We start from the raw sequence: 27,034 nt of genomic DNA, 5'->3' as shown, positions 1-27,034 counted from the left end.
ACACACACACACACACACACACACACACACACACACACACACACACACACACACACACACACACACACACACACACACACACACACACACACACACACATGAACGTGCTCACGCTTACACAATCTGTTGCAGGCTTTCCTCCATGTGTGTGACTCTGTTAAAGGAAAGCAAGAGGTGGAGAACTGATGAACACTTGCACAGTTTCCCCTTGTTGCAAGAGTGAGACAATCTCTGTCACTGACTCAAAGGCAAAACAACACACACACACACACACACACACACACACACACACACACACACACTCACACTCACACTCACACAGTCATTTTAGACTGAAAGTGGCTGCACACTTTGATGTGATTCATATCTAATGTAAGCTCCCCCCCATAAAGATTTTATATGGAACATTCCTCAGAGGAGCGGAGTAGTGGGAGTAAGGTTAGGAATAAGACGCATCCAGCACTGAAAGTATCCTGCACCGTTCTTGCTGTACCCAAATCCCAGAAAGATATTCGCTCCACTACCACACACTTTGGCTGTTTAACTATTCTATTGGCAGCTGCCAGAGTATATTTGACCCTTTAAAACAGTGATAGAGATTCATAAAGATGTCATCCAATTGTCTACAAATCGACACTTCTGCTCATCAAACCACAGCCAAATGTGTTCGGAAACAACTTGGCAGAAAGATGGACAAATAAGAGAAAAAGCAAGTGACAATACGACCAATTAAATTATATTTCCAAAGTGTCCTGCACTTTGGAAATAGTGAAACTGAACCCTGAAGCTGCTCAACCACCACAAAGCGCTGATCTCCTGTTTATTCAAAGTTCAGTGAAGCTCGACTTCACACAGAACCTTAAACTGGAGAATCGGTTGTCGTTGTCATGAAGGTGCTGTTGTGGTGAACGATAACATCACTTAAGTTGAGTCCCAGCAGTCAATGCTACAGAGCGCCGGCCCCCTGTTTATTCAATGTGTATTAACCTTGAACGTATCACATGTCTAAATCGCACCAAATTTGACACTGCACTTGCTTGGGCCCTTAAAGGGATAGTTCACAGAAAAATGAAAATGCACTCATTATCTACTCACTACAATGCCGATGAAGGGGTGGGCGAAGGAAGACTTTTGGAAAACTCAGGGGTAAACAGTGTTGCAGCCAAATCCAAATACAATTGAGTGAATTTTCTATGAACTATGCCTTTAACAATGCCACATGCAAAGTGTGGAGGTGAAAAGATGAAGGGTCATCGAGATACACGATCCACAAAGATTTCTGTAATTAGTAGATATATACAATATGAGATATATAAGATATAAGATACAGCAGACACAATCAGACACATCCTATGGGAAGTGAATCCCGCAGGACAGCGGACTAGACAGGATTAGACCATCAAGTCAAAAAGAGTCTGTGATGAGAAGACACGTTGTGGTTTGTACGTGAACACATCAGACTATGAGCATCTTTTTTGCATTACGTGCGTTGTTACAACAACAACAAAAAAAAGACACATTTTTCTAAGGAAATAATTTCATGCAATAACAAACCCCATTCCCTCCTGCCAGCTTTGGTAATATCGCACTTCATCCACAGACAAAATGAGAGAGATGCTAAAAATATTTCCCATAAGCATTACGCTGACATAAAGCCAGACTCCGAGGCAGGGGAGCGGTGACAGAGGCTCTTTTCTAGCTGCTCGGAGGCGCTGACAGAGAGCAGCTGTGGCATTATAGTTCTGAATCAACAGATCAATGGGCATCGCTCTCACCTGTCTGTGTGTTTGTCCTGTGTGTGTGTGTGTGTGTGTGTGTGTGTGTTTCCTGTGTGTGCCCTCATTAAATGGTGGCTGCATTAGTCCCTAAAAACTTGATTTGGATCTCTGCCTGGAAACCCTTTTAAAAAATACAGGAGATACAGGCTCAGATGATATCAGTACCCTCCCAGTTTGAAGTTATTTCATATTTTTCCCAAAATTGACAGACCTACAGAGTCTCATTTGAGATTATTAAATTGCTGTTGTCCACAGTCTGTGTGTGTTTGTGTAGCCGTGTGTGTGTTTCTGTCTGACTCCCCGCCCTGATGACATTTAACTGCATGTAAGATGTGGTTTGTTTTTGTCTGGAGGTCTTTGATATAAATTGGAGAGGTTCCGAGAGAAAAGGGATCTGAGGCCCGATGACTGGGCTCTGTTTTGAGTTTTATAACACAATCACTATCACAGAGAGGGAACAACTGAGAGGGCCCCACACACACACACACACACACACACACACACACACACACACACACACAAGACTATGAACCTTTGATCGGCTTCACACTAAGCTCACTATGCCTGCGAGTTAGAAATTGAAAAAACATTTAAAAGGGGGGAAACTATACACAAAAAAGTCCCAATGTACTGTAATAGTTCATTTATACGTATTAATGTATTGTGCCAGCACTGCAACGTTCCCACAGCTAAACCAAGATTATTTAGCAGACAATTAGAAAATCATTATCACAGGCAAATTGTATTGGAAACACTGTGCAACCTTTTCTTTGGGGAGATACAGGATCAGACTAGGACTGGGCAATAAAACAATATAAAACAAACTATTGCAACATATTTTGATCAATAGCAACATAATTAAAGTCCAATATATAACAATATAGTGCTAATATGGGCGAGCACAGTGAGACAAATAATAATGTGACATTTATCGTGATAATTGCCAATATCGACTGGTTTTTTTCTTAATATAATTTTTTAGCAAAGAAAGTTTAAGAAAATTTGATTCTGTAATATTCGCTGTGAGTCTTTGTTTTTTACATAAACAAATAATAATTTAATCAGGCTTTACTTAATTAGTGTGCCCCCTAGTGGATATACTGTGTAACGACACACTGTCGCCAACATAAACATGCAGCTTTTTTTGGTAAATCATTGCATTTCTTATTCTTTCAGTTTCTTACATGTTGGCTGATATATAAACGAATACAGGTTTATCTGCAATACAATAAATCAGTTGCTATAAAGACCTAGAAGATTTAAAGTTATAACTCTAATTTTGTTCATATGATTGTAAGATTTTTAAATACACATCATATATGTTCTTTACTTTTCCCAATTTCGCATTGGCCTTTGATCTTTCCCAACACACCTCGGGCGTAGAAGCTTTGCAAAGAAAAAGGTTTTGAAAAGGCTTGCTGCTGCTTTTATAAGAAAGAGCAAAAATGTGTTGCACAAAATGTGCTATGTGTGTGTGCTTGTGTGTCTGTCTCATGACAATCAGCATGTGTGGATGTAAATGAGGCAGCTCCCTCCGTGGGTGGCTGCTGCGAGCCTAATTTTTCAGGCTGAAGAACACCTGCTGTTTCTTAGTCAACTCAAATTTAGCACAATTTACTGAGACTGAAAACAACAAGGAAAAAACATGATGTGTATTACTGCTTCCTGTTTACAGAAAAAAAATATTACCCATCCTGCAGAGTGGTAATTACGAGCATCTGGTCTCCCAACACCAAACTAAAAGCAGGTTGGACTCACAAACAACTTCACAATGCAAATAGCTACAATGATTCACAAAGTTTAGATGGATACAGAGAGGTGGGGAATAATTACAGAAAAATACCCCCAAACTAATTACAATAACAGAATATATGTAACATCATATTAAAATAGAATCTCAGGGATGTTAGCGTGTGATTATTTCTTTCATATTGGCGTGCTGCACTGTTAACACACTGATATGTTAAAAATGTATAACTTTGGAATGACATTAAAGGGCAGCTTGTTGCATTAGATATGATTCTCCCTGGAAGTACACCAGATGGCCTGTCTTTACTGTGCATGTCACTTCATGACACACAGCATGAAGGGTAACATTTTTACTTACATTGTTTATCTGAAGCTGTTTTTTCTCTCTTACGGCATCTTCTTTAAGAGCGAGCCTCCTCTCGCAGATAACGTCTGACAGACAGAGAGATGCCCGAGATGCTGCCCTCGCCGAACTGAAGGAATAAATCTCCCTCAGTGACAAACAGCCTGCACACACATGCACATTATTTTCTATATCTGTGCCCTCCCAGGTCAGGACTTTTGCCCACCCAGGCATGATAGCTGGAGCTGAAGCGATTAACTTTACATCGACCGCCATCACCTTTTCCACCTCTGACGGAGGGGAGGAGAGGAGAGGAGGGATTGTCACTGATACCATCTCTTATTTATAAATGTGTGGCATGTAAAAGAGGAGAACGTTGAAGGAGAGATGAAAGTGGAGGTGAGAGTGGAGGTGAAGAAAGTCTGAAACACACCTCCGTCAGACTCTAATAACTCCTTAATGTCATAATCTACTCAGGAATATCAATGAGATCAAACACACTGATGTTTCCCTGTACTGCTCACAGATTACCCGAGCTGAACCACACACTAAATTAAACAAGTAGTAAACCAAGATAAGTGGATGCTGATTGGGCTTGTGTGATATATCGACAAATGTTTAATATTTCATACTATTTCATTACTCTCTCGGGCAATATCTTATACGTTTGGATGATGGTTGAGTTCGTCCACAGCAAATCATGCCACAGTTCAGTCCCCTCAAGAGACTCATGCACCACTAACCGTTTTTTAACCAGCCATATGACAAACAGTTCGGAGAGACTAAACTAGAGCCACGAAAGTATACTTAAGTGCTCGAAACAAATCTCAGACTCAGCCTGCAGCACATCATACTGCATCAAATCATGAAGATGGCAGGAGATGATGGCTGATGTTGCAACTTAACCAATAGACCAATACGACATTTTGCTCATATCGCAGAGCAGTATCCAGATGATTCAATCATTTCTTATCCAATCAGGAGCTTCTCAAATCCTTTAGTGAATGCACTTGGGATCATGTTTCCACATTCGACACAGTTTTGAGTGGTCTAATGTTCACTCACCCTCCGAGCTACATGGAAAATTAGATGAGCAGATATGATTTTTTTATTATTTATATACAGTAAGTGACACGTGTAGCCTAAATACCTCTCCACAAGCTACTTGCTTCCAATATGGGAGGTCCCAAATCACAACTAGACTGGCACTGGAACTCAGTGGAGTGCAAACCTCCACCAAGGCCCAACAGTTTCTAAATCCAATCAAGATGCACCAAATTTCACACGCTCATAGACATCAGTCCTCTAAATGTGCCTGGTTTTATTGTATCTAGATCCATAAATCATTTCCTGGGAAATTGGTGAAAAAGTGACAAAAACACCCAATCTCGGAATGTTATAGAAAGTTAAAAAAAAAAAGTCCTGTAATGGGTTCTTTCCTGACACATACCATCTTTCCACAAAGTTTCATGGTAATCCGTGTGGGTGTTTTTTTGTAATGCTGCTAGCAAACAAACAAGCACTGATAAAACATTGCCTCCTTGGCGGAGACAGCTTAATAAGCTCAAATGTTTTATGTATGGCTACGGACAAATGTCGTCCCTCGGTCTCATTTTGCCTTTCGACAAGGTATGGAAATTATGTCAGGTACCAGTAGATGATTCAGAATGCTGCCATCAAATTTTAACTGGAAAATCCAACGGCCAGTAAAAGCTAATAATAAATGCTTTATTGCTCAAATATAGATTAGCTCATAAATAAGAAGGCGGAAACATTGAAGTGTTAATGAGAGGTTTGGTGGTCCCTGACTATTCCATCAATCTGGATAGAAGCGGCTATTTAAAATAAATGTATCCCCTGTTATACGAAACTGCTTGAGCCTTGCCATTACTTCTAACAGGAATTTCACCATCACAGCCTTGACATAAATAATGCATTGACGTATCCACCGTGAAGCCGTTAGGATAAATAACAGGAATAAATTAGTAATCTTGGAGTAGGAGACGAAGGAAAGATGAAGTAAAGGAGAGAATGAAGGGACTGACAACCCCGGATTCCCAGCATGCACACAACCACGCACCGCAATAAATAAGAGCATGATTGGCATGTCAAAGCAGTGAGAACGTTACAGGCTTATTAAGAGGCATAAAATGAAACTTTAATTAACTGGTTCAGTCCCCAAACTGCGCTTATCGTGCTCAGAGAGGAGAGCGAGGAGTGTGATTACACAGTAATGTCCCCTTTGATGCCCAAAGCCGGCAGAGCCTTCTCTCGGTCGTGGACACACAGGACGGAAACAACAGGCCCATATTTCAGCCCATGAATTTTATACCGGCCTCATTAATAATCGTTACCCAGTTTAATGACTTTCTCCGAGTGTGCCTCAGTGCGAGAGCACCGTGTCTCCTTAACTCACCCTCATTAGAAGCAAACATCTTGTGGTTGTAAAATACAAGATGGTGACTGAAAGACAACAACCTTGAGACATATGCTATCATAAAAAAAAGTACATTTCCATTATCATTTTATACAAGTAATATCCATTTAAAATTGGATATTGCTGCTGCTGAATTTAAGTCACGCTTCAGTACCATGCTTGGTCATGCCCTGCAAACTGAATTTTACAAGTGCTTGAAATGCAGAGAAAGCATTTTCAGGTAGCTTTTATATTTTTTGTTCCATTCATACAAAACTAATCCGCTCCTATTGTGTGTTTTTTTATTTCTGGCACTCCAGGTAGAGCTTGTCAAAATGTTCTGAAATCCCAGGAAAAAGAAAATATAATTATCTGTACCTGGTTGAATTTTTTTTTTACCTGACCACAGCTTTTCTCCAGGGGAGCGATAAGGACCAGGCTGTCAGGAAATGTCCTTTTCTAACAACCCGGTCCCAGCTGATCGCCAAGGACACACGGCTCTGCGCAGAGCAGTCATTGTGGAAACGGCTGAAACTGCAGGTAAGTTGATGCCCTGCATGGGAAAACAACTATAAAATTTGAAAGCAACACCACGTAACTTTCATGTTTGTTGAGAAACTCTTGAATCTGCGCCTTCCACACGTGGATGTATTGCTAAACAACCACGCCAAGGTAAATGGTTCCATGGAAGTATGACGGCAGTGACAGTTTCATCGTTTGAAATGGATGGATCGCTATTTGTATGTAAAGGCAGCATAAATAAACCTCTGGTCTTTGTTATTGATCTTCAGCTCAGCATAACTTTTGAACCTGCTGGGCCTGTTTGTGTCGAAATTGTTAAGAATAGAAGTTTGGTGCGAGAAGCGGGAATGAAAGCAGCAGCCCTCTCCCTTTTCCAAGTCAGTGCACTATCAAACTCATTTTGAAGCTGCTGCTTTGTTGTAAAAAAGTTGCATAGTATAACTGGAAACTCTTCAGAAAGTATCCCAAAGTACGCACATTCCAGCTGGATAAGCACTTGGAGCTGGATAGAAGCAAACCAGTTGAGGCTCCCTACAAACTTTGTTATGACCTCCCAGTACAGGCCTTTGAAACGTTTCTGGGAGCCTCAACTGGTATGTGAAAATGTCTTGTATTCTAGCTTCAGGCTCTTCCCTTTATTCAAAAAAAAGAAAACCTACTCTATGAACATAGAAGTGATGTATCATTTTTTCTCTCTGTGTCTTTACTGGTCAGCCTCAACACCAGCCTCTCTCTCTTTCTCTCTCTCTCTCTCTCCCTCCCTGTGCCTCCCCTCTCTCCACTCTTTATATGATATTAGTTTTGGTTCCACCTTTGAGGGTAATGTCAGTGGCTGTTGTGCCGATCCAGGTCAGTAACGATCGCACTGCTGTCACGACTGTCACCCCACCACTCAATCAAAACCTGTCTGTGAGTTTGTGCGTGTCCAGTTGTGTGTGTTTATGTGTGTGTGTGTGTGTGTGTGTGTGTGTGTGTGTGTGTGTGTGTGTGTGTGTGTGTGTGTGTGTGTGTGTGTGTGTGTGTGTGTGTGTGTGTGTGTGTGTGTGTGTGTGTGTGTGTGTGTGTGTGTTTTGATTAGTAGACTCCATTAACTCTTATGAAATTCTGATGCCAAGCCGAGGTGCCTGGGGAGAAGCACTTATGGAACGTCAGGTTGCAGTGTGAGTAATCGGTTTACCAGTGCCAGAGGGTGATATTCAGGGGGAAAATGGGATTTTCAGGCCCTGCGGCCAACAAGCAAACACCAAGAGTGTGTGGTGTGCAATGTAGATGATTAAGGCAAATGGATTTCCAAGAACACAAATGTATGTGGTTGGACTCTCAAAGTCTGCATCTTTAGAATTTATAAGTGTGTAGCTTGGCAAGACGGCCTGAGAGGAAGTACAGACAGATTCAACAGTAGACTCAGGACACAGAGACTCAGCTCTGTGAGGCTGAACACAAAGATCCCAGTTCAGCATATCATTTCTCAATAACCTTCTGTCGCACAACTCTAATACCTCGAACCATATTGTAGCCTCCAAAATCCAATTGGTCCCATTTCCCTCTACCTTGTAACACTGTGCATATTTAGCTGGTTGGGGATTTTGCTGACTTCAGCATCTCTCCTGGGAGACATAGAGACCAAGCTGTCCCTCTGACAACCTGGCCTCAGGCTGACAGAGGTGCAATTATAAGGGCAGCCATTTTGGAGCTAGAGCAACGGCAGTCTGGGTAATATCATGTTCCCCGAAAGACATTTTGCATAAATGCTAGTTCAACAACTTCTTCTACCATGGGTCTACAGTGCAAGCATACACATAGATTCTTCAAATTGGAAACTCAATCTACAACATAAAAGACAACAAGACGGAATTTAAAAGCAACATAATCTAATATCAAAAAGAAGAGTTAAATGGAAATGAAAGAAATAAGATGGTAAAAGTTAAACTGCTATGTAAGAAATTTGTAAATGTCTGTATCGTCTGTATTTAATCAGTCATGTAGGGTGTGTTTAGTCTGCAAAGTCTTCAGTAATCTTAATACAATTCAAAGGTTTTAGGAAGGATTTAAAATAAAAAGTAAAGTCTAATACAAGTTGGGTTATGATTAAATCTAAGCCTTTCCCTAAACAATTTTATTTCAGGATATTGCTCCAATAGCTACAGTCCAGGTTGAAGTCTGCTGACTGTTCAAAACCTCACGGCATCGCCACTGACTGGAAAAAGCCGACGACATTCGCCGATAAACTTGGTCTGATTGGCCTGTTAGACACTGTGTGCACTGGGAGACATTGAATTTGTTTGGACTTGTGGGCTAATTGACAGATATTGATCGGGTTTTCCCACTGTGCTTTCTTCTCTGACTGTTTCACAGCTGTGCACGCGCATCGTGTGTGTGGGTGTGTGTTATGCACATGTGTTTGTACGTGTATGTGTGTTGGTGTGAATGTACAAACGGGCTTTGAACTATTGACTAGACATTGTCCAAAGTTCTGTCAAAACTAAATGATTGATCGTAAGAGCGGCTGCAGTTTTCTCCCACACTGCCATCCCTCAGGCAAAACACCAGTGGTTGGTTGTGTGTGTGTGTGTGTGTGTGTGTGTGTGTGTGTGTGTGTGTGTGTGTGTGTGTGTGTGTGTGTGTGTGTGTGTGTGTGTGTGTGGGATTGCCAGTTTTCTCGAGACTAAACCCCACGCTTCCTCCAATCACCTCCATCACACTCTACTGTGCTGTCAATCACACTGAAGTTGTTACTCAAGAACCTTTTGACGATTGGGTTCAGGTGCTCAATGGACCTGTTCACTAAATTACACTCTTTTATTGTCTGTCTAGGTCTTCACTTTTCTTCCACTCAGACAGGAGGGAGGGGAAGACACTGTTTTCTTAACATCTTCTTCAAATCCAACACACAGCAATGTCTATTCAAATAAAACATTTCTCATGTGCCACCTAAATGAGTCAACAACTTGTTTTCTAGTAGAAATAAATAGGTAGCGATAGCAGCACCCCCAGACATCCTTTTCCCCAAAACGCTCAATGCAATGTCAATGGCAGTCACGCTTGCCCTTCAGACATCCTCCACACAATTAACGCACACACGCACACGCACACACACACACACACACACACACACAGCAACCCCCTATCTTCAATCTGAGATGTTCAAGCTAATAACCTCTGATAACGAAGAACAATCTCTTACGCACACACACACCCATACAGAGGGAGTCAGAGAGCACAAAGGAAGGGGAGCGAGGGTTGCAACCTACATTGTACTACACGACGACATTGTTTGGGTATCTGCTGAACTCTCCTCCTCCTCCTCATACTGATGAGCTGCTGTCAGTCTAATAGAGACTGGCTGAGCTAATGGACAGAAAACCATCCCACTAATGCAGATCAGATGTTCGGAATGACAGCGGAGCAAAGCGAGAGAGAGACTCGCTCTGACTGACATGGGGCTCTGTCACATTCCGAGACACTTTCCGTCAGTCAATCACTCGCTTTCTGATAAACACATCTGACAAGGCAGCGGCGTCAAGCGGATGTTGAGCAAATAAAACTCTTGACTTTTTGCACGTTTGTAAACCTAGACTCTTTCAATTTATATTCCTCCCTGCAGCCTCCTAATTCCTTCACCCTCGGTCTTAGACTTACATTGACTTCTCCCAACCAAATTCTGCTCCTCCCTCACGTCTTCTCCTCGCTTTCTTCTCCAGCGTCTCCCCTCCTCTCGTCCCCTCTTCCCCCTCCAGGCTTTAACGAATGAATGTGTTTACAGAGAAGGAGGGGAGGAGAAGGAGATGGGGTGAGGGGGACCTAGGGAGAGGTGAGCAGGGCTTATTTTAATTAACGATTGCCTGTAGATTCAGTCAAAGATTAAAACTCATTAGGATCGATTCTGGCTCCCGGCCCCATTAGGCTACGGGTTCCAGCGCGGCTCAGAAATTGAATTAGGGGGATGGAGGCGGTGGGGCGGGGGTGGGGGATAGTGGATAGTACAAGGATGGACAGTGGGGCAACGCCAAGAGGTGAAGGCTGTGAAGCAGACGCCAACAAAGGAGAGAAGAGGCAGGGAGGGATCAGGACATGGAAAGTGAGACACCAAAGACACTGTAAGAGAAATATATATGATGTTATATAATCTGATTTGTGAGAGTGGAGACAGAGTGAGGGGGAGGAGTTTGATGGAGTTCGGGAAAGAGAGAGCATGAGAGTGCAGCCTAAGTGGGGACTGTCAGTCAGATTATTTAGAAATATAGTGGAGGATATATAGTGGCAAGAAGAGACGCGGGGAGGGGCAGATACGTCAACGTCTTCATTTCTACGTGTGCACTTCACGTCAAGGGGCACATATCTGAATGTCTCAGGGTCTCAGGTGGGCAGATCCTGCATCATTACAACTATACTGATGGATGGGAGCTGAGCATTAACAGGACTGGAGTGACAGGAAGAGGTTCTGTACTAGGACAAACAACACCTCCAGACTACCAAAGCGCATCACCGGGATTTGCCTGGAAAAAATGCAAGCCAGTTCATCATCTTGCACATTGCTCCTGTCCTTCTTTTGCACCTTCCCTGCTTCCCTGTCTTTCATTTTTTCCTACCCTCCTCCTTCCTTTCCCTCTTTCCCTCCATCGGTGATATTACCAATGTGACAGATAAGCCTAAGTGAACCACTCCTGGCACTCCTCCATGCAAGGATCCAGTCATTTCACATCAGCAATTCTGGCACTTCCAGAAGGAACCCGGGCCCCGAAGAACCCAGAGGAGGATCGCTGATGAGGCGCTCTATGTCACACATGTCCCGGCACATCAGATGACACGTTAAATCACGGCTTTTAATTAGTGCCAGAGGCCATTATGATTCTAGATGCGGCAAAAGCTGCAATGCCGGGAAGGTGACTCAAGGCTAAACTCCCTCTGACAGACTCAATTATGAAGGCAATCTTTGTCCCGCAATCGCTTCAGTCTTGGAATTGTAAATTATGATATTTCTTCTCCTCCTCAGTCAGCGGAGGTGTGTGCGTCATGTGACTTCCACACCAGCTAATACCGTCTCCGTTACCTAACCCTGTATGGTGGTCAGGTTTTTCCTGACATTAAGGCTGACATGGTTCTAAATGCCAATGTTTAACATCGCTAATCAAAATCTGTGTGTGAGAAAAGAAACTGCTCGATGAAACGTTACAGCCCAGACAGATTTAACGATTTTAACATTTAACAATGTGTGTGTGTGTGTGTGTGTGTGTGTGTGTGTGTGTGTGTGTGTGTGTGTGTGTGTGTGTGTGTGTGTGTGTGTGTGTGCGTGTGCGTGCGTGCGTGCAAACTTGAAGTTACCAGCCTGAGTGTGTGAGCATTGCATCCATCGTGCTGACTGTTGGGAAGTGGGCGATCAGCTCACTTTGCCAGGAGCAGATACAGTACCCAGTTAAACATGAGGTGGATATCTATGCCTTCTTCCAAACACTTATGCAATAACAACACACTGTTTGTCGTCTATCTGATGGTCTCAGAAATAAACTTTAATTTACTGTTATCTTGAGTAATTTGTATCCATCACAGAGTTATCCATCACAATTATTTGATTTATTATCATAGAGGACAAAGAAAACCTTGAAATATTCATATGAGAGAAGCTGGAACCAGTCAAGCTTTAAAGATGAATTACATTATTAATCAAATTTATAACTGCTGCAGATTATCTTCCTGTCGATTGACTAATCATTCTACCACTAAATACAAAAGAGATTCTCATAAAAGTGGTTTTAGATATCCCTCTACACTGAGATGTTATTACACGAATGGTTTAACTATTGACAATTGATGAAAAATAAGAAATAAGGGGTTGAAAGGAGTTCGGAGGAGTTCGGAATCGGTAGATCATTTGATGTATTAAGTTAAAAAGAACCAACCATCCAAAAATCATATTAATGGAGCAAAGAGGCAGAAAAACAAACTTGTGCACGATGCAAATGTTGATATATCTAAAAATGATTTTGTTGAAATTCTTAATACATTAAATAAATCAGCCTTCTTCATCAATACATGAGATGATGAACACCACGAGTATCACACGGATCAAATGGATCATCGGCAGAACAACTACTGATTTAGCCTTTTATAAAAATATAGACTTGAAGTGGAGAAGAAGGAATAATGACAAGGTTGAGATAATAGCGGCTTATGAATATATGGAGAGAAGCCATTGTGTGTGTGAGTGTGTGTGTGTGTGTGTGTGTGTGTGTGTGTGTGTGTGTGTGTGTGTGTGTGTGTGTGTGTGTGTGTGTAGGTGATATGATTCCTCTTGAGTTTGGCTTGTGAGGTGGAAGAGGAGATTACTGCACCACGCTTCTATAATTACCTCTCATCTCTCAGCCAGTGCTCTTAAACACAACGGGGAATGCCAGGCTACAGCACACACTCCGACACATGCACACACTCCGACACACACACACACACACACACACACACACACACAGTGGGGTGCACTTCAGTACAATGTAGCAGGTTGAGAGGGAGTTATTTCTAGAGGGTTACATTTCACTCAAATGGTGATTGGACATCGCCCACACTAGCTTTAAGCAACACAGGTCAGCTTTGCTTTGAGTGCACACACACGCTTTCGCTCTCTCTCTCGCTCTCTTTCTGTCTCTCTCTCACACACACACACACACACACACACACACACACACACACACACACACACACACACACACACACACACACACACACACACACACACACACACACACACACACACACACAAGTTGCATGTAAGTAAGGAGAATGACTCACCTGTCCTTCCCACACAAAAACCCACTTAAGAATCCATTCTCACAAGTCTTACACTCACATCACACTGTTCACTTGTTCATCTTAGTGGTTTGCACACAAAATCACTGGTTACCTGCTCTCTCGATTTCTATCAATCACACAGACACACCCTCACACACACACACACACACACACACACACACACACACACACACACACACACACACACACACCCTCTCACACACACACACACGGCAATACAACGAATCACTCTACAGTCAGCTGCTTGCCTAATCGGAAAAATACAGTAAACAAATGAGCAGCAGTATTTAGCTGCATCACATCTTCATTACACAGACTCTTATGGGCAGGAGCCAGCCTTAATAAGCATGCAAACTATCAGGGCTAAGTATGTTTTAAAGTTGACAGGGTCTCACAAAGATGAATTAACCATGCGATTCACAGCTTTGAGCAAGTCATTAAAAAGGATGCCAGGAGTAAATTGCTCTGCCACACTGAATGACTTAGTCCCTCTCTCTCTCTCTCTCCCCCCTTATTAAAAAAGCAATATGATTTCATGTGGACAGACACAAGGGGGCATTTCAACATAACTGAAAACAGGGGAGGAGATGAAATGTCAAAGGAGAGGAAACTCCAGATTCTTCTGAAGCGATTACAGGTGAAGCAAGTTTCATCTCATCCACCGTCACATTTGCTAATCGTCCTTCATCCACCTCATATCGGGTGTGTGTCAACTGATTACAGAACCCAAAGGTGAAGTTGCAAAGGACAAAAGAACAGTCAAAGTGCTGAGGTGTGTTGTGGAGAGCTTCTGTCTCTGCGAGCGTGACGCTGAGCACAGTGTGGGTTTGTCAACGTGACCTACACAACCCATATGTAGGGTTGTAAAGCCTGATGGATGCTTATGGACTCAGCGGGGTTCTTTCTATGTTGATTCTTTTTAAACTTTAAAACAGTGGAGGGTAGAAAAGTGAGCTTCTTAACTCACCCACACACACACTGCACATACCCACATGCTATACACACAAAAACATCCAGAGAAATCCAGCCGAAGATACCCACACACTGCATGGCTGTTGCACACGCACACACACACACAGACACACACACACACACAGACAGACACCTTGCAATCATTGCGTAATTTGGGATGTATTAAATATGTGACAGAACCCACTGCTTAGCTGCTAATGCGTGGACCAGTGCAAATGAGATTCCAGTGTCCCCGTGGAGCTGGAGGCACACAGCTGTCTGGCCTGGCACAACTTCCCTCTGCAGGCCTGAGATGTGTTCAGGCATAGAAGCGAGCATTTTATTAAGGCAGCTGGCACTTAACAAGCAAACGGTGCTTTCTCATGAGCAGGGAGAGCTACGGGCTGTAATGTGACAGTGGAAGGATTTGATGTCAGGGAAAACACCTCCGGAGAGTGTTCAGCTCTCAGAGGAGTGCATATAAACCACCAGGTATATTTGTGCCTGTCTGTCAGGCTCAATGAGTGGGTTCATTATAACGCTATAAAAAGTGATGAGTGTCAAGTCTCATCTGTACTGAGTGGAATCAATTACACCCGCACATGAGGAGATATGGGAAGGAAGGACGCACAAAAACCACACTTGCAAACCAAATTACGCACAGAATTTCCCTAGCTTGAAAAATCCACACGGCATCAAGTGTCCCCTCACATGTTTGCTGTGCTGGCAAAGAACATCAGGCCATCGTTGAACCACAGACCAGCACTTCAGGTAAAGCTCAGAGAGATGATGTGAGGGATTTCTGCCTTAATTCATATCCACAGCAGCTCAGTTTGGACACCAGCTGGTGTTCTCTGCCCCAGAAGAGCAAACAGTCAAGACAGCGATGATAAAGGTGGTCTCCCATACATGAGCCAGGTCAGCGCAGGCACACAGGCACACACCCACGCACGCACGTACGCACACACACGCACGCAGACACACACAGTTGTCACCAATTTGCATGATTCACGATCATTACCATTACGCACCACTTACGCATATCGACATGCAACACTGACATTAAAAAAAGATTCAATATGTCTGTCTTTTTTTTATCCCTTTAGAAAAAAGAACTGTGCTCTACTTAAGTGTGGAAACTCAGCAGCTCCAAGAATAAGACGGTGAATGTGTGCTACCATGGAAGCTGAAAATGAAAGTAAAGATGATATAAACTTGAATATAACTTGCGGTGGCGCGCGACAACAAAATGAATCTGCCAATATCCATCGAAGCACGATATAGATCAGTTCTTTTTCCTAAGGGGGTGAACAAGTTGTGCCACTTGTTCAGTTATAGGTTGGACCGAGTTCCTTACAGATCATCAGCCTGACATATTCAATCTTTTTTATATATATATACACTTGCAGGCAAACGCACAACATCCACCGGTGCCTCACTCACCCGTTAGCTGATCATAGGACCCGTCCAGCTCTCTGGAGTCCGACAGGCTTTGGTCACGGTTTTTCGCCTTCATTTTCCAACCCTGCTGCGCGCCGGAATGTGGAACTGTGCGAGGACAGCCGATATGTTACGATGTTTGTGGAAAAGATTTAACAGTGGATCTGTCGTGCGCCCTCGCGGAGGATGGCTACAGGTATTTAACCGTTAACGAGTCATGTTTGGTTTGAGGTAAAGAAAAGAGAGAGAGGGAGAGAGAGAGAAAGAGAGAGAGACGGGGAAAAGAGAGAGAGAGAGAGAGAGAGAGAGAGACTCATTTAAGTCGCAGTTCCCCGTGTCTGAGTCTCCGTGTGCGCTCTCGGCATCCAGGAGCTGAGTGAACCAAGCGCGCTTATGGTGTAGCGACTCTCACTCGGGCTGGCGCGCACGCACACACACGCGCAAACACACACGCACACTTACACACTTACGAGCACACACACACACACACACACGCACACACACACATAGTTGTGTCTCCATGACTTCAGAGGACATAATATTGACTTAAATTGATTTCCAAGAGACTCTATCTCAACTATAGTTACTAAAACCAAACACAGACAAGCCCAGGGAGCGAGAGAGACACATCTTTGAAATAAACATTGATTTGGACACTTTTTGGAGACAAAAATGATCAAAATAAGAATATGATAATAGGGAATTTCCAAACATGTGTCTTAATCATTCATTCATTCATCCATCCATCCATCCTCCCCTGCCATTAATATTACCATCACATCTTCCCTAATGTTCTCCATTGAGTCAGAGCCGTGTCAGATGTGCACAGAGACATCGGCAGGAGCAACAAGGAGCACACTGCTGCTGCCAGGCAGAGGTTCTGACTATATCTGATCTATAAATACTCACATGGCTCTGGGAAGCCTTGTATCTCTTCCTTTTTTCTCCCTTTCTTCCTTCTTCTCTCCCCTCTCAGTCGTCTTTGCCTCACTTCTGCATGCCTAAATCACACTATGACATTCGGTCACAATCTGTTGAGCAATCTGTCTTTGATGCCATGTTTTTCCTCATTATGTCAGGGCTTGCATCAATAACGCTCACCATTCCTTCTGTGCATCCATTCATTCATTTATTTGGAGCATGAAATCTGCAGGAACAGTTGTGTTTGTTGTCTGTAGGCTTTTCTATTTAGATGTTCATGCCCTGTGACCCCTGCTGAAGGAAGGGCATGAACTGTAGTGTCACGGGTATTAGATTCCCTTCTCATTCACGGCTCGGCTCAGTCTTTCCTCCTGCTCTCTCAGGAGTCAGTTGACCTCTGAATCGGACATGTCACTGAAAGGTTGTTTGTCCTCCGATGGGACTGCCTCCAGTGTCATATCTGTCACGGAAATTCCCATTCAAGCACACATGTCTCTCCCAGTCCGATAATGTCTGCATGCAAATGTTCAGGTCATGTAGCCCTTGACCTTCCTGTTACCATGTGGTTATAAGTGTGTTGTGAATGTTTGTGTTCTGTATGAGACAGAGGTCAGCCATGGAGGTCATGTTGTTTACAATAGACTCAACATTGACAAAAGCAGAAACACTTAATGTTGAAATTGTGCAAAAAGTTTGTGTGTCCTTTTCCCCCCGAGTCAGTGCGTTCAGACTCCATTTTCAAAATCCAATAGCTATCCAACTTGAATGGCACTGTTTAGAACATATCTCCACCAAGGCCTAGGTCTGCCCACAAATGCGAATCCAGAGCAAAACTTAATGGGTTATGGGTCATAGAGGGCTGTACACAAACAAACTGTATGCACACTCTGTATCTGTCTTTGTAGGCACATATTACTATCTTGATAATATGTTCTTAACATTTTTAGAGCATCAAATAAATAATCAAAACCAAACTTCACAGAAAAATGAACAGTTGACTAAACATCACTGTTAAAAGAACTACCTAGAATGACAGAAGCCATATTTGAGAAACGTCAATGTGTACTTTTTGGTTTGGTCAGCGTCCCATCTATTAATGTGGAGGAGGCAGGGTTTATGACCTAAACTGCAGCCAGCCATCAGAGGGTGATCGAGATAATTTTTCACTTTTGGGGAGCAGTCATGTCGTCTATCTTTGTCTACACTTCAGACCAGGTTTGGCTTTTTGCCGCCTGCACCTGACCATAACTCACGTTGCCTGTCTTGGCTTCGCTTATTTAGGCTGAAGGAGCAGTGAGTGGACAAACACATTATGTCATCCAGTACCCTGGCTACAAGTCTCATTACCATACAGATGCCTATATGGTTGCTTTATGTGTGATTCTTTACATTTTTCGTGTAAAGTATGACTGGAAAAGAGAGGAGGTGAAGAGCAGAGAGGAGTTCAGGTCACGAGGAGTTGGATGTTCCCCCCGCTAAGCCTCATTTGAACCCTGCATGCTGCCAGTAAGCAGAGGCAGGCTCACAATAATCACAAAGCCTGCTCTTTCTGTCATCTAATACCAACAAAATATTTCACAGATACGGACGATTGGGTAGCGATTGGATTTCAGTGTGTGGTAAATGAAAGGAGACAAGGAGAGGGGGATTCGAAATGAAGGCGAGGAGGAGTGTGCGAGAATGAAGGATAGGGGAAGTGGGGAGATCGATGCACGGTGAGTGAGAGGGGATTTAGTGATTCACCGCCAAAATAGAGTGAATCGGCAAGTCATTGATGAGGGGGCTGTCTGTAACTGCAGGGGTCAGCAGTGGGGTCTTCTAGACAAACCTATGTGGACGTGCGCATGTCGCAGCTTTGCAGTGACCTTGTTGTATTTTAGAACAGAATTGCAGACACATGGCATGATGCCAGCTGGGTAGCAGGGTCTGCTGTTGTTGTCTTCACTACATGTTGTTTGTATCCACGTCGTCAACACCACAGAACATTAAGAACAAGAGTCGTCTTTTCATGCTTCTGCTCCGAGATCATTTCTGACAGTTCACCTACTCTTACAACAATAAAACGACTGTTGTTGACCTGATATCTTTTTTATTGGGATTCAAGTCTGTGATCCAATTCAGCCATAAACCATCACGAATCCTCTCTCTGGAACATGTACCCACACCATATCATCATATACAAAACTCAACATAAAAACTCCTCGTCGGTGTTCATGTGAGGGGTAGCAGCACATTGCAACTTCATTCAAATCAAGCCAGAATTAGCTTTGTAATCCCACTCTACCCATAAACCCTCCACCACCTTGTAACCGGATTATTCACACCTACTCAGAAGCTCAGACACGTGGACACACAGGTTATGTTGTTGGCGTCTGCAAGTGGTTTATCGAAAAATTCTGATGTGAAAGTAGAGGAGGACAAGAATGCAGATGGGAGGAGGGGGAGTAAGACTCATTAAACTACTGAGATGCACCTTCTGGCTCCCACTGCAACCCCAAGGTTAGTCCCCTGTCCTTGGCAAAACTGCTGTGAGAATATTAATAGCACAAAACTCTGGGATCCCCAAACCAAGAGCTGTGTACGTGTGTGTGTGTGTGTGTGTGTGTGTGTGTGTGTGTGTGTGTGTGTGTGTGTGTGTGTGTGTGTGTGTGTGTGATGCCAAACAGAATCATTATGTCACATCCTGCAACAGCCAAACAATACAGGAATGTTCAATGCAAAGCTTTATAAATCTTTTCAAATACAATGTTTCAATATTTTCAGTTTTCTCAGGATCACTGGGGGGGAAAAAAGAGACATAAAGATCATTTGCCAGAACAATTCTGCACCTCAGCAGAAAAGATGGAATAAGAGGGATTAATTTAGAAGCAGCAGTCGCTGATGGTATTTCAAATCACCGAGCATCACCAAGCAGAAAGGAAACCCTCCTTGTTAAGCAGCATTAAAAAGCACTTCAAACGTCTAAATGACACTTGGATTCATTATTCACCGCAGCCAGCGACCTCCAGCACGGAGCTGTCAAAGCGGCCTCAGTCCCACAGCCAATACTGGCTGAGTGACTGATTGATGACGTCCAGTGAGACTCGCGCACACACCCAAACAGAGACCTACACACACGCAGAGCACCCAGACACACACTCAGTCGTTCATTAACAAATAGCGAAGGTCACCAAAAAAAACAATGAATGTTCAACACCCTTGTCAGTTTAAACGAATTTGATTGTTTGTCTTCAGTAACTTTGTGTTGCTCTGCACATGTAGCTTTATAAATGTATATAAACGCGCGAGAATTTTGTATCGCGATTATAACAACAAAGGCACAACTTTGACATTGAAGGTGGAATGCTTAGCTTGCATCTAACACATGCGTCCACTGGCCGGATGCGTGGGCTCGGCTTGGAGAGGTGTCGGCTGCTGGTTGGCTCATCCTTAACATCCTGCCGTTTAAATTCTGTGGGGTTTGCCAGCGCTCCGGGGACAGAGACTTGGCAGCACTATCCCGGTTCTGTACCCGGCCTCTAACCCTTTTTTGTGACTCTTAACCTGAAATTGCGTTTGTGAGTAGTTTGCAGTAGAAGTTGTTGTAAATAGGATTCATCACTTAAGTTGTAGATAGCACAGAGACTGCAGGGGGGTGAACTACTATTTTTTTTTTTATCTTTAAGTCAGGGTTTGGTAAATGTCTTAGGGATTGTTCTGTTTCACTTAGGTCTAGGTAGCAGGAAGGTGTTTTCTCTTCTGATAAGCTGGTTTTCTTTTGTTTATTGTTTTGGCCTTGGTTCACCTTGGTGTGTTTGTTTATGGTCACTGTCACATTCTATAATCACCTAGAAGGCGTTGTGATTTTGGTTTTGGGGAAAGGGGCAGTAAAGTCCTTGTGAGTTTTTATGTTGCGGTCCTACACCCCTAGACGAGAGCGTAACAAGTGTAAAGCTGATAAGATAAAGAGTACTAGAAAGAAAGATATTCATAATGTAACGTCAATTGAGATTAGTATCATATCTTTAACATAGTCCCACTAACCACAGCTGTGGTCTGTCTCCAACCCTCAAATGAACTTTTAAAGGAATTATAGTTCTACATTCCACTCTCGTCTCCTCATCCTCTTCTTCCTTTCAGCACTTTGCTCCCATCTTAACCTACAGCAATCGGTTCAGTCTGTTTTCATCAAGCCTGTACACTGTCCGCTCTCTCCCTCCCTCTCCATCTCCGCCTGTCTTCTGATTTATCTTTCTGACACCTCCATACCTCCCCGAGCGAGATGTACACAATGACCTTCAGAAAACACGGACTGAATCGCTCTCCACGTCTAAATTTCTCCCCCTTTAATCACACTTGTGTGTAATCGGTTTTATTTTGTTCCTTGATGCTGTCTCAGGAAAGAAAGAAAAAAAGTATAACTTAACAGCTGACCCCAGATACGTTTGCTGTCTCAGCAAGCCTTTAAAACCTGTGATAGATTTTGACAGATGTCAGCTGGGCTGCTGCTGCCGACGTCACCTTTCGCCTTAGGGATGACACCCTCTGAGACAGTGACACACAAACACACACACATATACACAAAGTCGTGCCATAACTAGCACATCATCTGGGTGATGAATTTGATGTTATTTGAGAATTATAACATATTTTCTTTTTCAGCCTTTACTCCAATGTATACAGCTTGCGTTTCAGGTCTGGTGCACAACCGAGAGCAGCTGAATAATGTTGCATCTCTTCATGTTTACTGGCCTGGACGGAAGAAAACCAGGCAGAATGAAAACCTGTATGAATTACTCATGAGTGTAAAGTGCATACTTTCTCTGTCTGACTCACTCGCTTCTCATATCCCCTCAATTTTCTTTTTTTTTGCCCCTTTTTGCCATCTTCCTCTCTCTCCTGCCGTGTCCTTGCGCAGTCCGTTCCAGACGTGTCCTCTCCGTCCAGACGGTGGAGTCATTTCTGTGGAGCGGGAGACAAACAGACTCACACGCCCACACACATTCGAACTGGAGCATATTATGTGGAGGTGACCTCTATGATGGTTAATCAGCAGACAATTTGTGTTTGCACAGATCATCCACCTGCTATGTGTCACATTCCTCTTTCAAATACAGTCATGACATGAACAGAGTGGAGTTAGTGGGCTGTTATTATGAGTCCTGGCAGTAAGTTTATACTGAAGAAGCACATTAGCAGGACATCTTCTAAACAAGTCATCGTTCTGTTGAATGTTTTCAGGTCAAGTCCAGGATTTTGACATTGGAGATTTTCAGTGCTGAATTTTCACTGAATGTTTTTGATACGTTCATTTGTGACTTTGCAAATTCATTCATTAAGGATTACCAGCCTGCGTTTGTATGCCTCCGCCAACAAGTGCAGTTTCAGTCAACATATACATTTTTCCAGACTCATTAAAGCTCAACGTGACCTTGGACCCCTGAAGTCTTATCAGTTAACCTTTGAGTACAAATGACAACTAGTCAAAATATGAAGTAATTCCCTAAAGGCAGACTTATCAGGTACAAGAGGCAAAACATGTTTTGTGAGGCCATCGTTATTCGCCACGATCAGTCGTCATTACCTTTGATACCTTTTGAACTTTGACCACACAAATCTAATCAGTTCATCTGTGAGTCCAAGTTAACGGTTGTACCAAATTTAAAAGAATTCCCTAGAAGTGTTCCTGAGATAATGCATTCACAAGTGGAAAAACGTTTGAATAAAATCTGACGAAATTCCGTCAAGGCTTTCTCGAGATATCGTGTTCACAAGATAGGGACCAATGGATGGACGGACGGACGGACGGACAAACTGAAGGACCGACGTACAGCAAAGGCACAACCTTAAAACAGGATAGCTCCATCCACTGGAAGCATAAAAACACTTTTTCATGAAGTAACATTTCTTTCAAAAGACAATTACTGATGAGCCAACATTGAACCCCAGCATTCCCAACCCTTTGTAACATCTAATCTCTCTCTTTCCTTTTCTACTGTCATCTCTACTGTGTTCCTCTAATAAAGTTCAGTGCAGTAAACAGAAGAATGAGAAAAAACAAATATTAATATAGTATAAGATGTTTAAGTAATTTTTGGAAAAAGAGTACATGTGTCCCTAACACTGGGTACTTCAACCTCTATTACTCCTATTTAAGAGTCACATTGTGTGAACACATGTATGCACGTGTTTTGACGTACATACACCTCCTGTGCTTCCCCAGAGTAATGAAAAGTGTTTGCGTGACAAATAGTGTGTTGTTTACACCACAAACCACAAACCTCAAACTGACCGTCCCCCTGGAAACCTGATTGTATCGTTCTAACTTCACTAATCCCAGATGAGAGCGTCATTGAAATCCAAAGCTAATACAGAAGATTGGAAACATATAAACCTCACTTTATTATCACCCAGGGATGTTTCCCAGAGGGAATAACAGTCGATTTTCAAATGGGCACCGTGTGAGCGGTAACACAGCCGCTCGTGTTCTTGTAGCAGTGCTGGTGTGTGTATGCGCGCTTTCATCAAGGCAGTGCAACCTGAGCTTGTGTACTGAAGCAGTGACGGCAACCAAGCGAACAGAATCCAGTTAAAGTCGTCCACGTGCCTGTGAAAGCCGACAATAGAGGGGAAAGAAAAAGGTTGAATTAAAGTGCGGAGACTTTTTTCTATTGGAGACATGTTGCTGAATCCCATTTATTTCAACATCTCATCACAGCCTTAACCTCTATCTATTCAATATTTTCTTTCACGGCAATCTCATTATCACTTCCTATTTCCCTGATGTGTCATTGATCTGTTAGCGCAATAAATTGTCTTTCCATAAACTGCACTCGTTTATCATTGGTGCAGCGTCAGAGCAAACAGTCTGAACACGTCGGACAAACACTTAAAATAACAAATTGTCCTACGTTGGTTGAGGACAGCTAAATAGCCCTCAGTAGGGAGGGAAAAGCCCTCTGATAGATCACTGGGGTGTGCTTAGATGAAGCAGGTGCATGGGTTTTATAGGTGCAGGCAGGGGAGAAAAAAAGCTGCTAAGGGAGATGGATGGAGAGCAGGGACCGGCGGGTAGGTGCGGGATATGATTGAGAGAGCAAACAGAAAAGTACCGATGTACAGAGCAGACAGATGGATGGAGTCTGGCGGGCCGGAAACCGCCCCAGCCCCAGCCCCTAGCGCCGAAATGTGCTGCCCCATTAATGCCTCCCAGAGGGTTGTTTTCACGCCACAGCAAAGGTCGTATCGTTGATACTATTGCAGAGGAGGAGGGAAATTGGGGAGGCTTGAAATGCTGCCGTTTTAGCTCAAGTCCCTCTCCACTGTGAGAGGGTGTATCGGAATTACTGCTGCACGGTGCGATGATTTCCTCTCTCATGATGCTCTTAAGAGGGTCCCTCTTTTTTATCAGGATGCCGTCTGCAGCACGCGCCGGCTCTTCTCTCCTGTAAAACTCATTGTCAATCTAATTACGCCGACCATCTGTAGAGTGGCTGTAAGATCAGTGGGCTATCATACCAGTGGGCAATGAATGAGATGAATGGGGGAGACAGAAATTTGATTTGAGTGTTTAATAAAGCAGATAAGTCGAACCGCAGGAAGCTACATGGAGACTGATACACGTTCCTGTAGGGTTCAACTCAGACGACGCAGATCGTCCTCAGCTCGGTGTTTCTAAAGCACTGTATCCAATCAGTGCTCGGCTTATGGTGTGTGTGTGTGTGTGTGTGTGTGTGTGTGGAGGGGTTATCTGCGTATTTGCCTCCATTTGTACATGTGCATGTGTGTCCTATGGGTGTTGAATAAGTAATGCAGAGGCGCCTAATGAAAGATAATGTCTAGTTAATGATCTGTCAAAATGAAGTGTTTGCTTATTGAAGAAGGGATCATCCCAAGCTTTAATTTCCACTCTGTGACTCATACTGGAGGATATTGCTTCTTCCCATGTACATGTAGTACACACACACGCACGTGCACACACACGCACACGATATATAAACACAGGCGCACGCACACTGACAAAATAAAATAAAAAGCTTTTCAATGCAGAGTGCGTTATGCTCAGGCTGAGCTCGGGTACCAGCGAATGTGCGGTTTTGTTTGTGTATGTACTGAGAAGAGCTGAAGCGTCTCATCAACCACTTCAGCTGCCTGCGGATTAACAGAGGAGATGGAAACAGAACACAACCCGCCAAACCACCCATAAATGGCCATCCAGCCAACAGCTATGGAGGGAGGATTAGCCTCTGCTTTATTCACCACACATCATTGTCAGGAAGAGCTCTTACCGCTAATCTTGGCAACAGCTTTCATTCTCAGTGGGACCGAAGCCCCTGCACAATTCTTTCGAACACTTGAAGTAATGAGTGTTGATGTCGCTGCGACGTACTGAAAAGAAACGCGGCTCCAACCTGAACCAAAACAATGCGCAGTCAGCCGAGAGAGGTGAATGGGCCCGGGAATGAATGACGAGTTAAGGGGAGCAGTCACACATACACATATGTACGTACACACACACACAGAGAAAAGTTGATGCTGAGATGAGGTGGTGGATAAGCACTGATGAGACAAGAGTCACACACACACAAGCAGGGAAACAAATTATAGATAAAGAGGTCGGACATAGGTCAGGGTGCTATTTAATAGCAGAGAAACAGAAATGCAGTGCAGTTTCAGTCAATATTTATTTTTCCAGACTCATATTAGGTCACTGTAACCTTTTACCACTGAAATCGTATCAGTTCCGGTTTGAATCCAAGAGTCAAATTCCCTAAAGGCAGTCTTAAGATATCAGATTCAAGAGGCAAAATCATTATGTGAGGTCACAGCAGCCTTGAACTTTGACCTTTCACCACCATAACATAATCAGTTAATCCTGTAGTCCGACTGAACATTTGTACCAAATTTGACGATATTTTCTTGGGTGTCACCATCACAGAGGCATAAAAAAGACACAAGGCATCAAGTACCATTACAAGGATACTAACACACTGGCAAACTCTGAAACAATGGCGAGGAGAGCAGATGAAAAAGATAATGTCAGTGTGTGTGTGGGTATATGTAGAGTGTCTGACTGAAGGCGCCAACTCACGTTTGGTTAACACAACAGGACGTTTGCTGGACTGATAGGGGTCACATGTCGCTTTTCTGACTATACCGTTCCAACAGGATAAATATCTTGATAAAGTACTGCACAATGATCTGATGACTGAGAAAGTCATGTAGTCTGAATTTGGGATTATGGACACATGGTTATTTTAGTGTAAAAAAAGAAGAAGGATGTTGCCACTGTTTATATTGCCCTGCATGTTTAACCACAAACTTGGGCTTGATGAAGACTGGATGGAGAGGGATGACCACATCCCAATTTCCATACACCCATCCAACAATCCATCCATTGTATCCATCCACATATATCATTTATCCTTTAAGGCTCACGGGGGGGCTGAAGTGATAGGTTGGTCCTAATTTTGTTGCTATTTTCATTCAATTCAAGTCAGTTTAGGAAAAATAAAGTTAAATGAAGTTATCCAGCTGACCAGAAGGCTGATTATGAATTTATAACCAAACAAGAGTAAGTAATCTAATGTTAACGCTATCTTCATCAGGCGTTAATTTGTGTATGTACACGCTTTCTAATGAGTGTGAATCTCATTTATCTATTAGTCTCTGTAGACCACACAGCTCTGACCTTTCATGGATTGAATCACGAGACTGAACTGTAACTAATGTGCCTGGCCATCAGTGAAGCCCCCATCTCTATGTGTCCTCTCATTTGAAATTGGCATTTCACTTTGTGGTCGATACTTTTATCACCTAGCGAAGTTCCATCGCTGTAATTTGTGTTAGTCACATCCCTGATTAACACAAGGGAATGCAAATACTATTGTCTGGATGCAAACTTCTGCCGCAAGGCGTCCATCTGTCCTGGAATCTCGACTGGCATTGTGTATGTGTGTGTGTGTCCAAGCTTATAAGGACCAGACATTAGGATGGACATGGGACATGTTGGATACAATTTGTAAAGGAGAGGGAACATTTTCCATATCCCACTGGCTTACATATCTTTCTCTGGTTGAGCAGTTCCATTGTATTCCAAAGAAAAATGAATTTTTAAACAAACAATGAGTCAAG

At 43.2% G+C, this 27,034-nt stretch overlaps 1 protein-coding gene across 2 annotated transcripts in view; it reads right to left on the bottom strand.

The window, feature by feature from the left end:
• LOC118118776 (Kv channel-interacting protein 2) overlaps window positions 1-16,324 on the bottom strand; it is a 95,177-nt gene extending 78,853 nt beyond the window's left edge. Inside the window, exon 1 of one of the 2 annotated variants that reach the window (XM_035172089.2) lies at window positions 16,004-16,324. In XM_035172089.2, the coding sequence (XP_035027980.1) occupies window positions 16,004-16,076 (73 nt within the window). In that variant the 5' untranslated portion in view covers window positions 16,077-16,324. The remainder of the gene's footprint in view (window positions 1-16,003) is intronic. The other variant, XM_035172083.2, reaches the window with a different exon arrangement.
• Between the last annotated feature and the right edge of the window lie 10,710 nt (window positions 16,325-27,034).

The sequence above is a fragment of the Hippoglossus stenolepis genome, chromosome 12 (assembly GCF_022539355.2).
Source record: "Hippoglossus stenolepis isolate QCI-W04-F060 chromosome 12, HSTE1.2, whole genome shotgun sequence".
Lineage (NCBI taxonomy): Eukaryota > Metazoa > Chordata > Actinopteri > Pleuronectiformes > Pleuronectidae > Hippoglossus > Hippoglossus stenolepis.
This window is presented reverse-complemented; position numbering and strand designations above follow the sequence as displayed.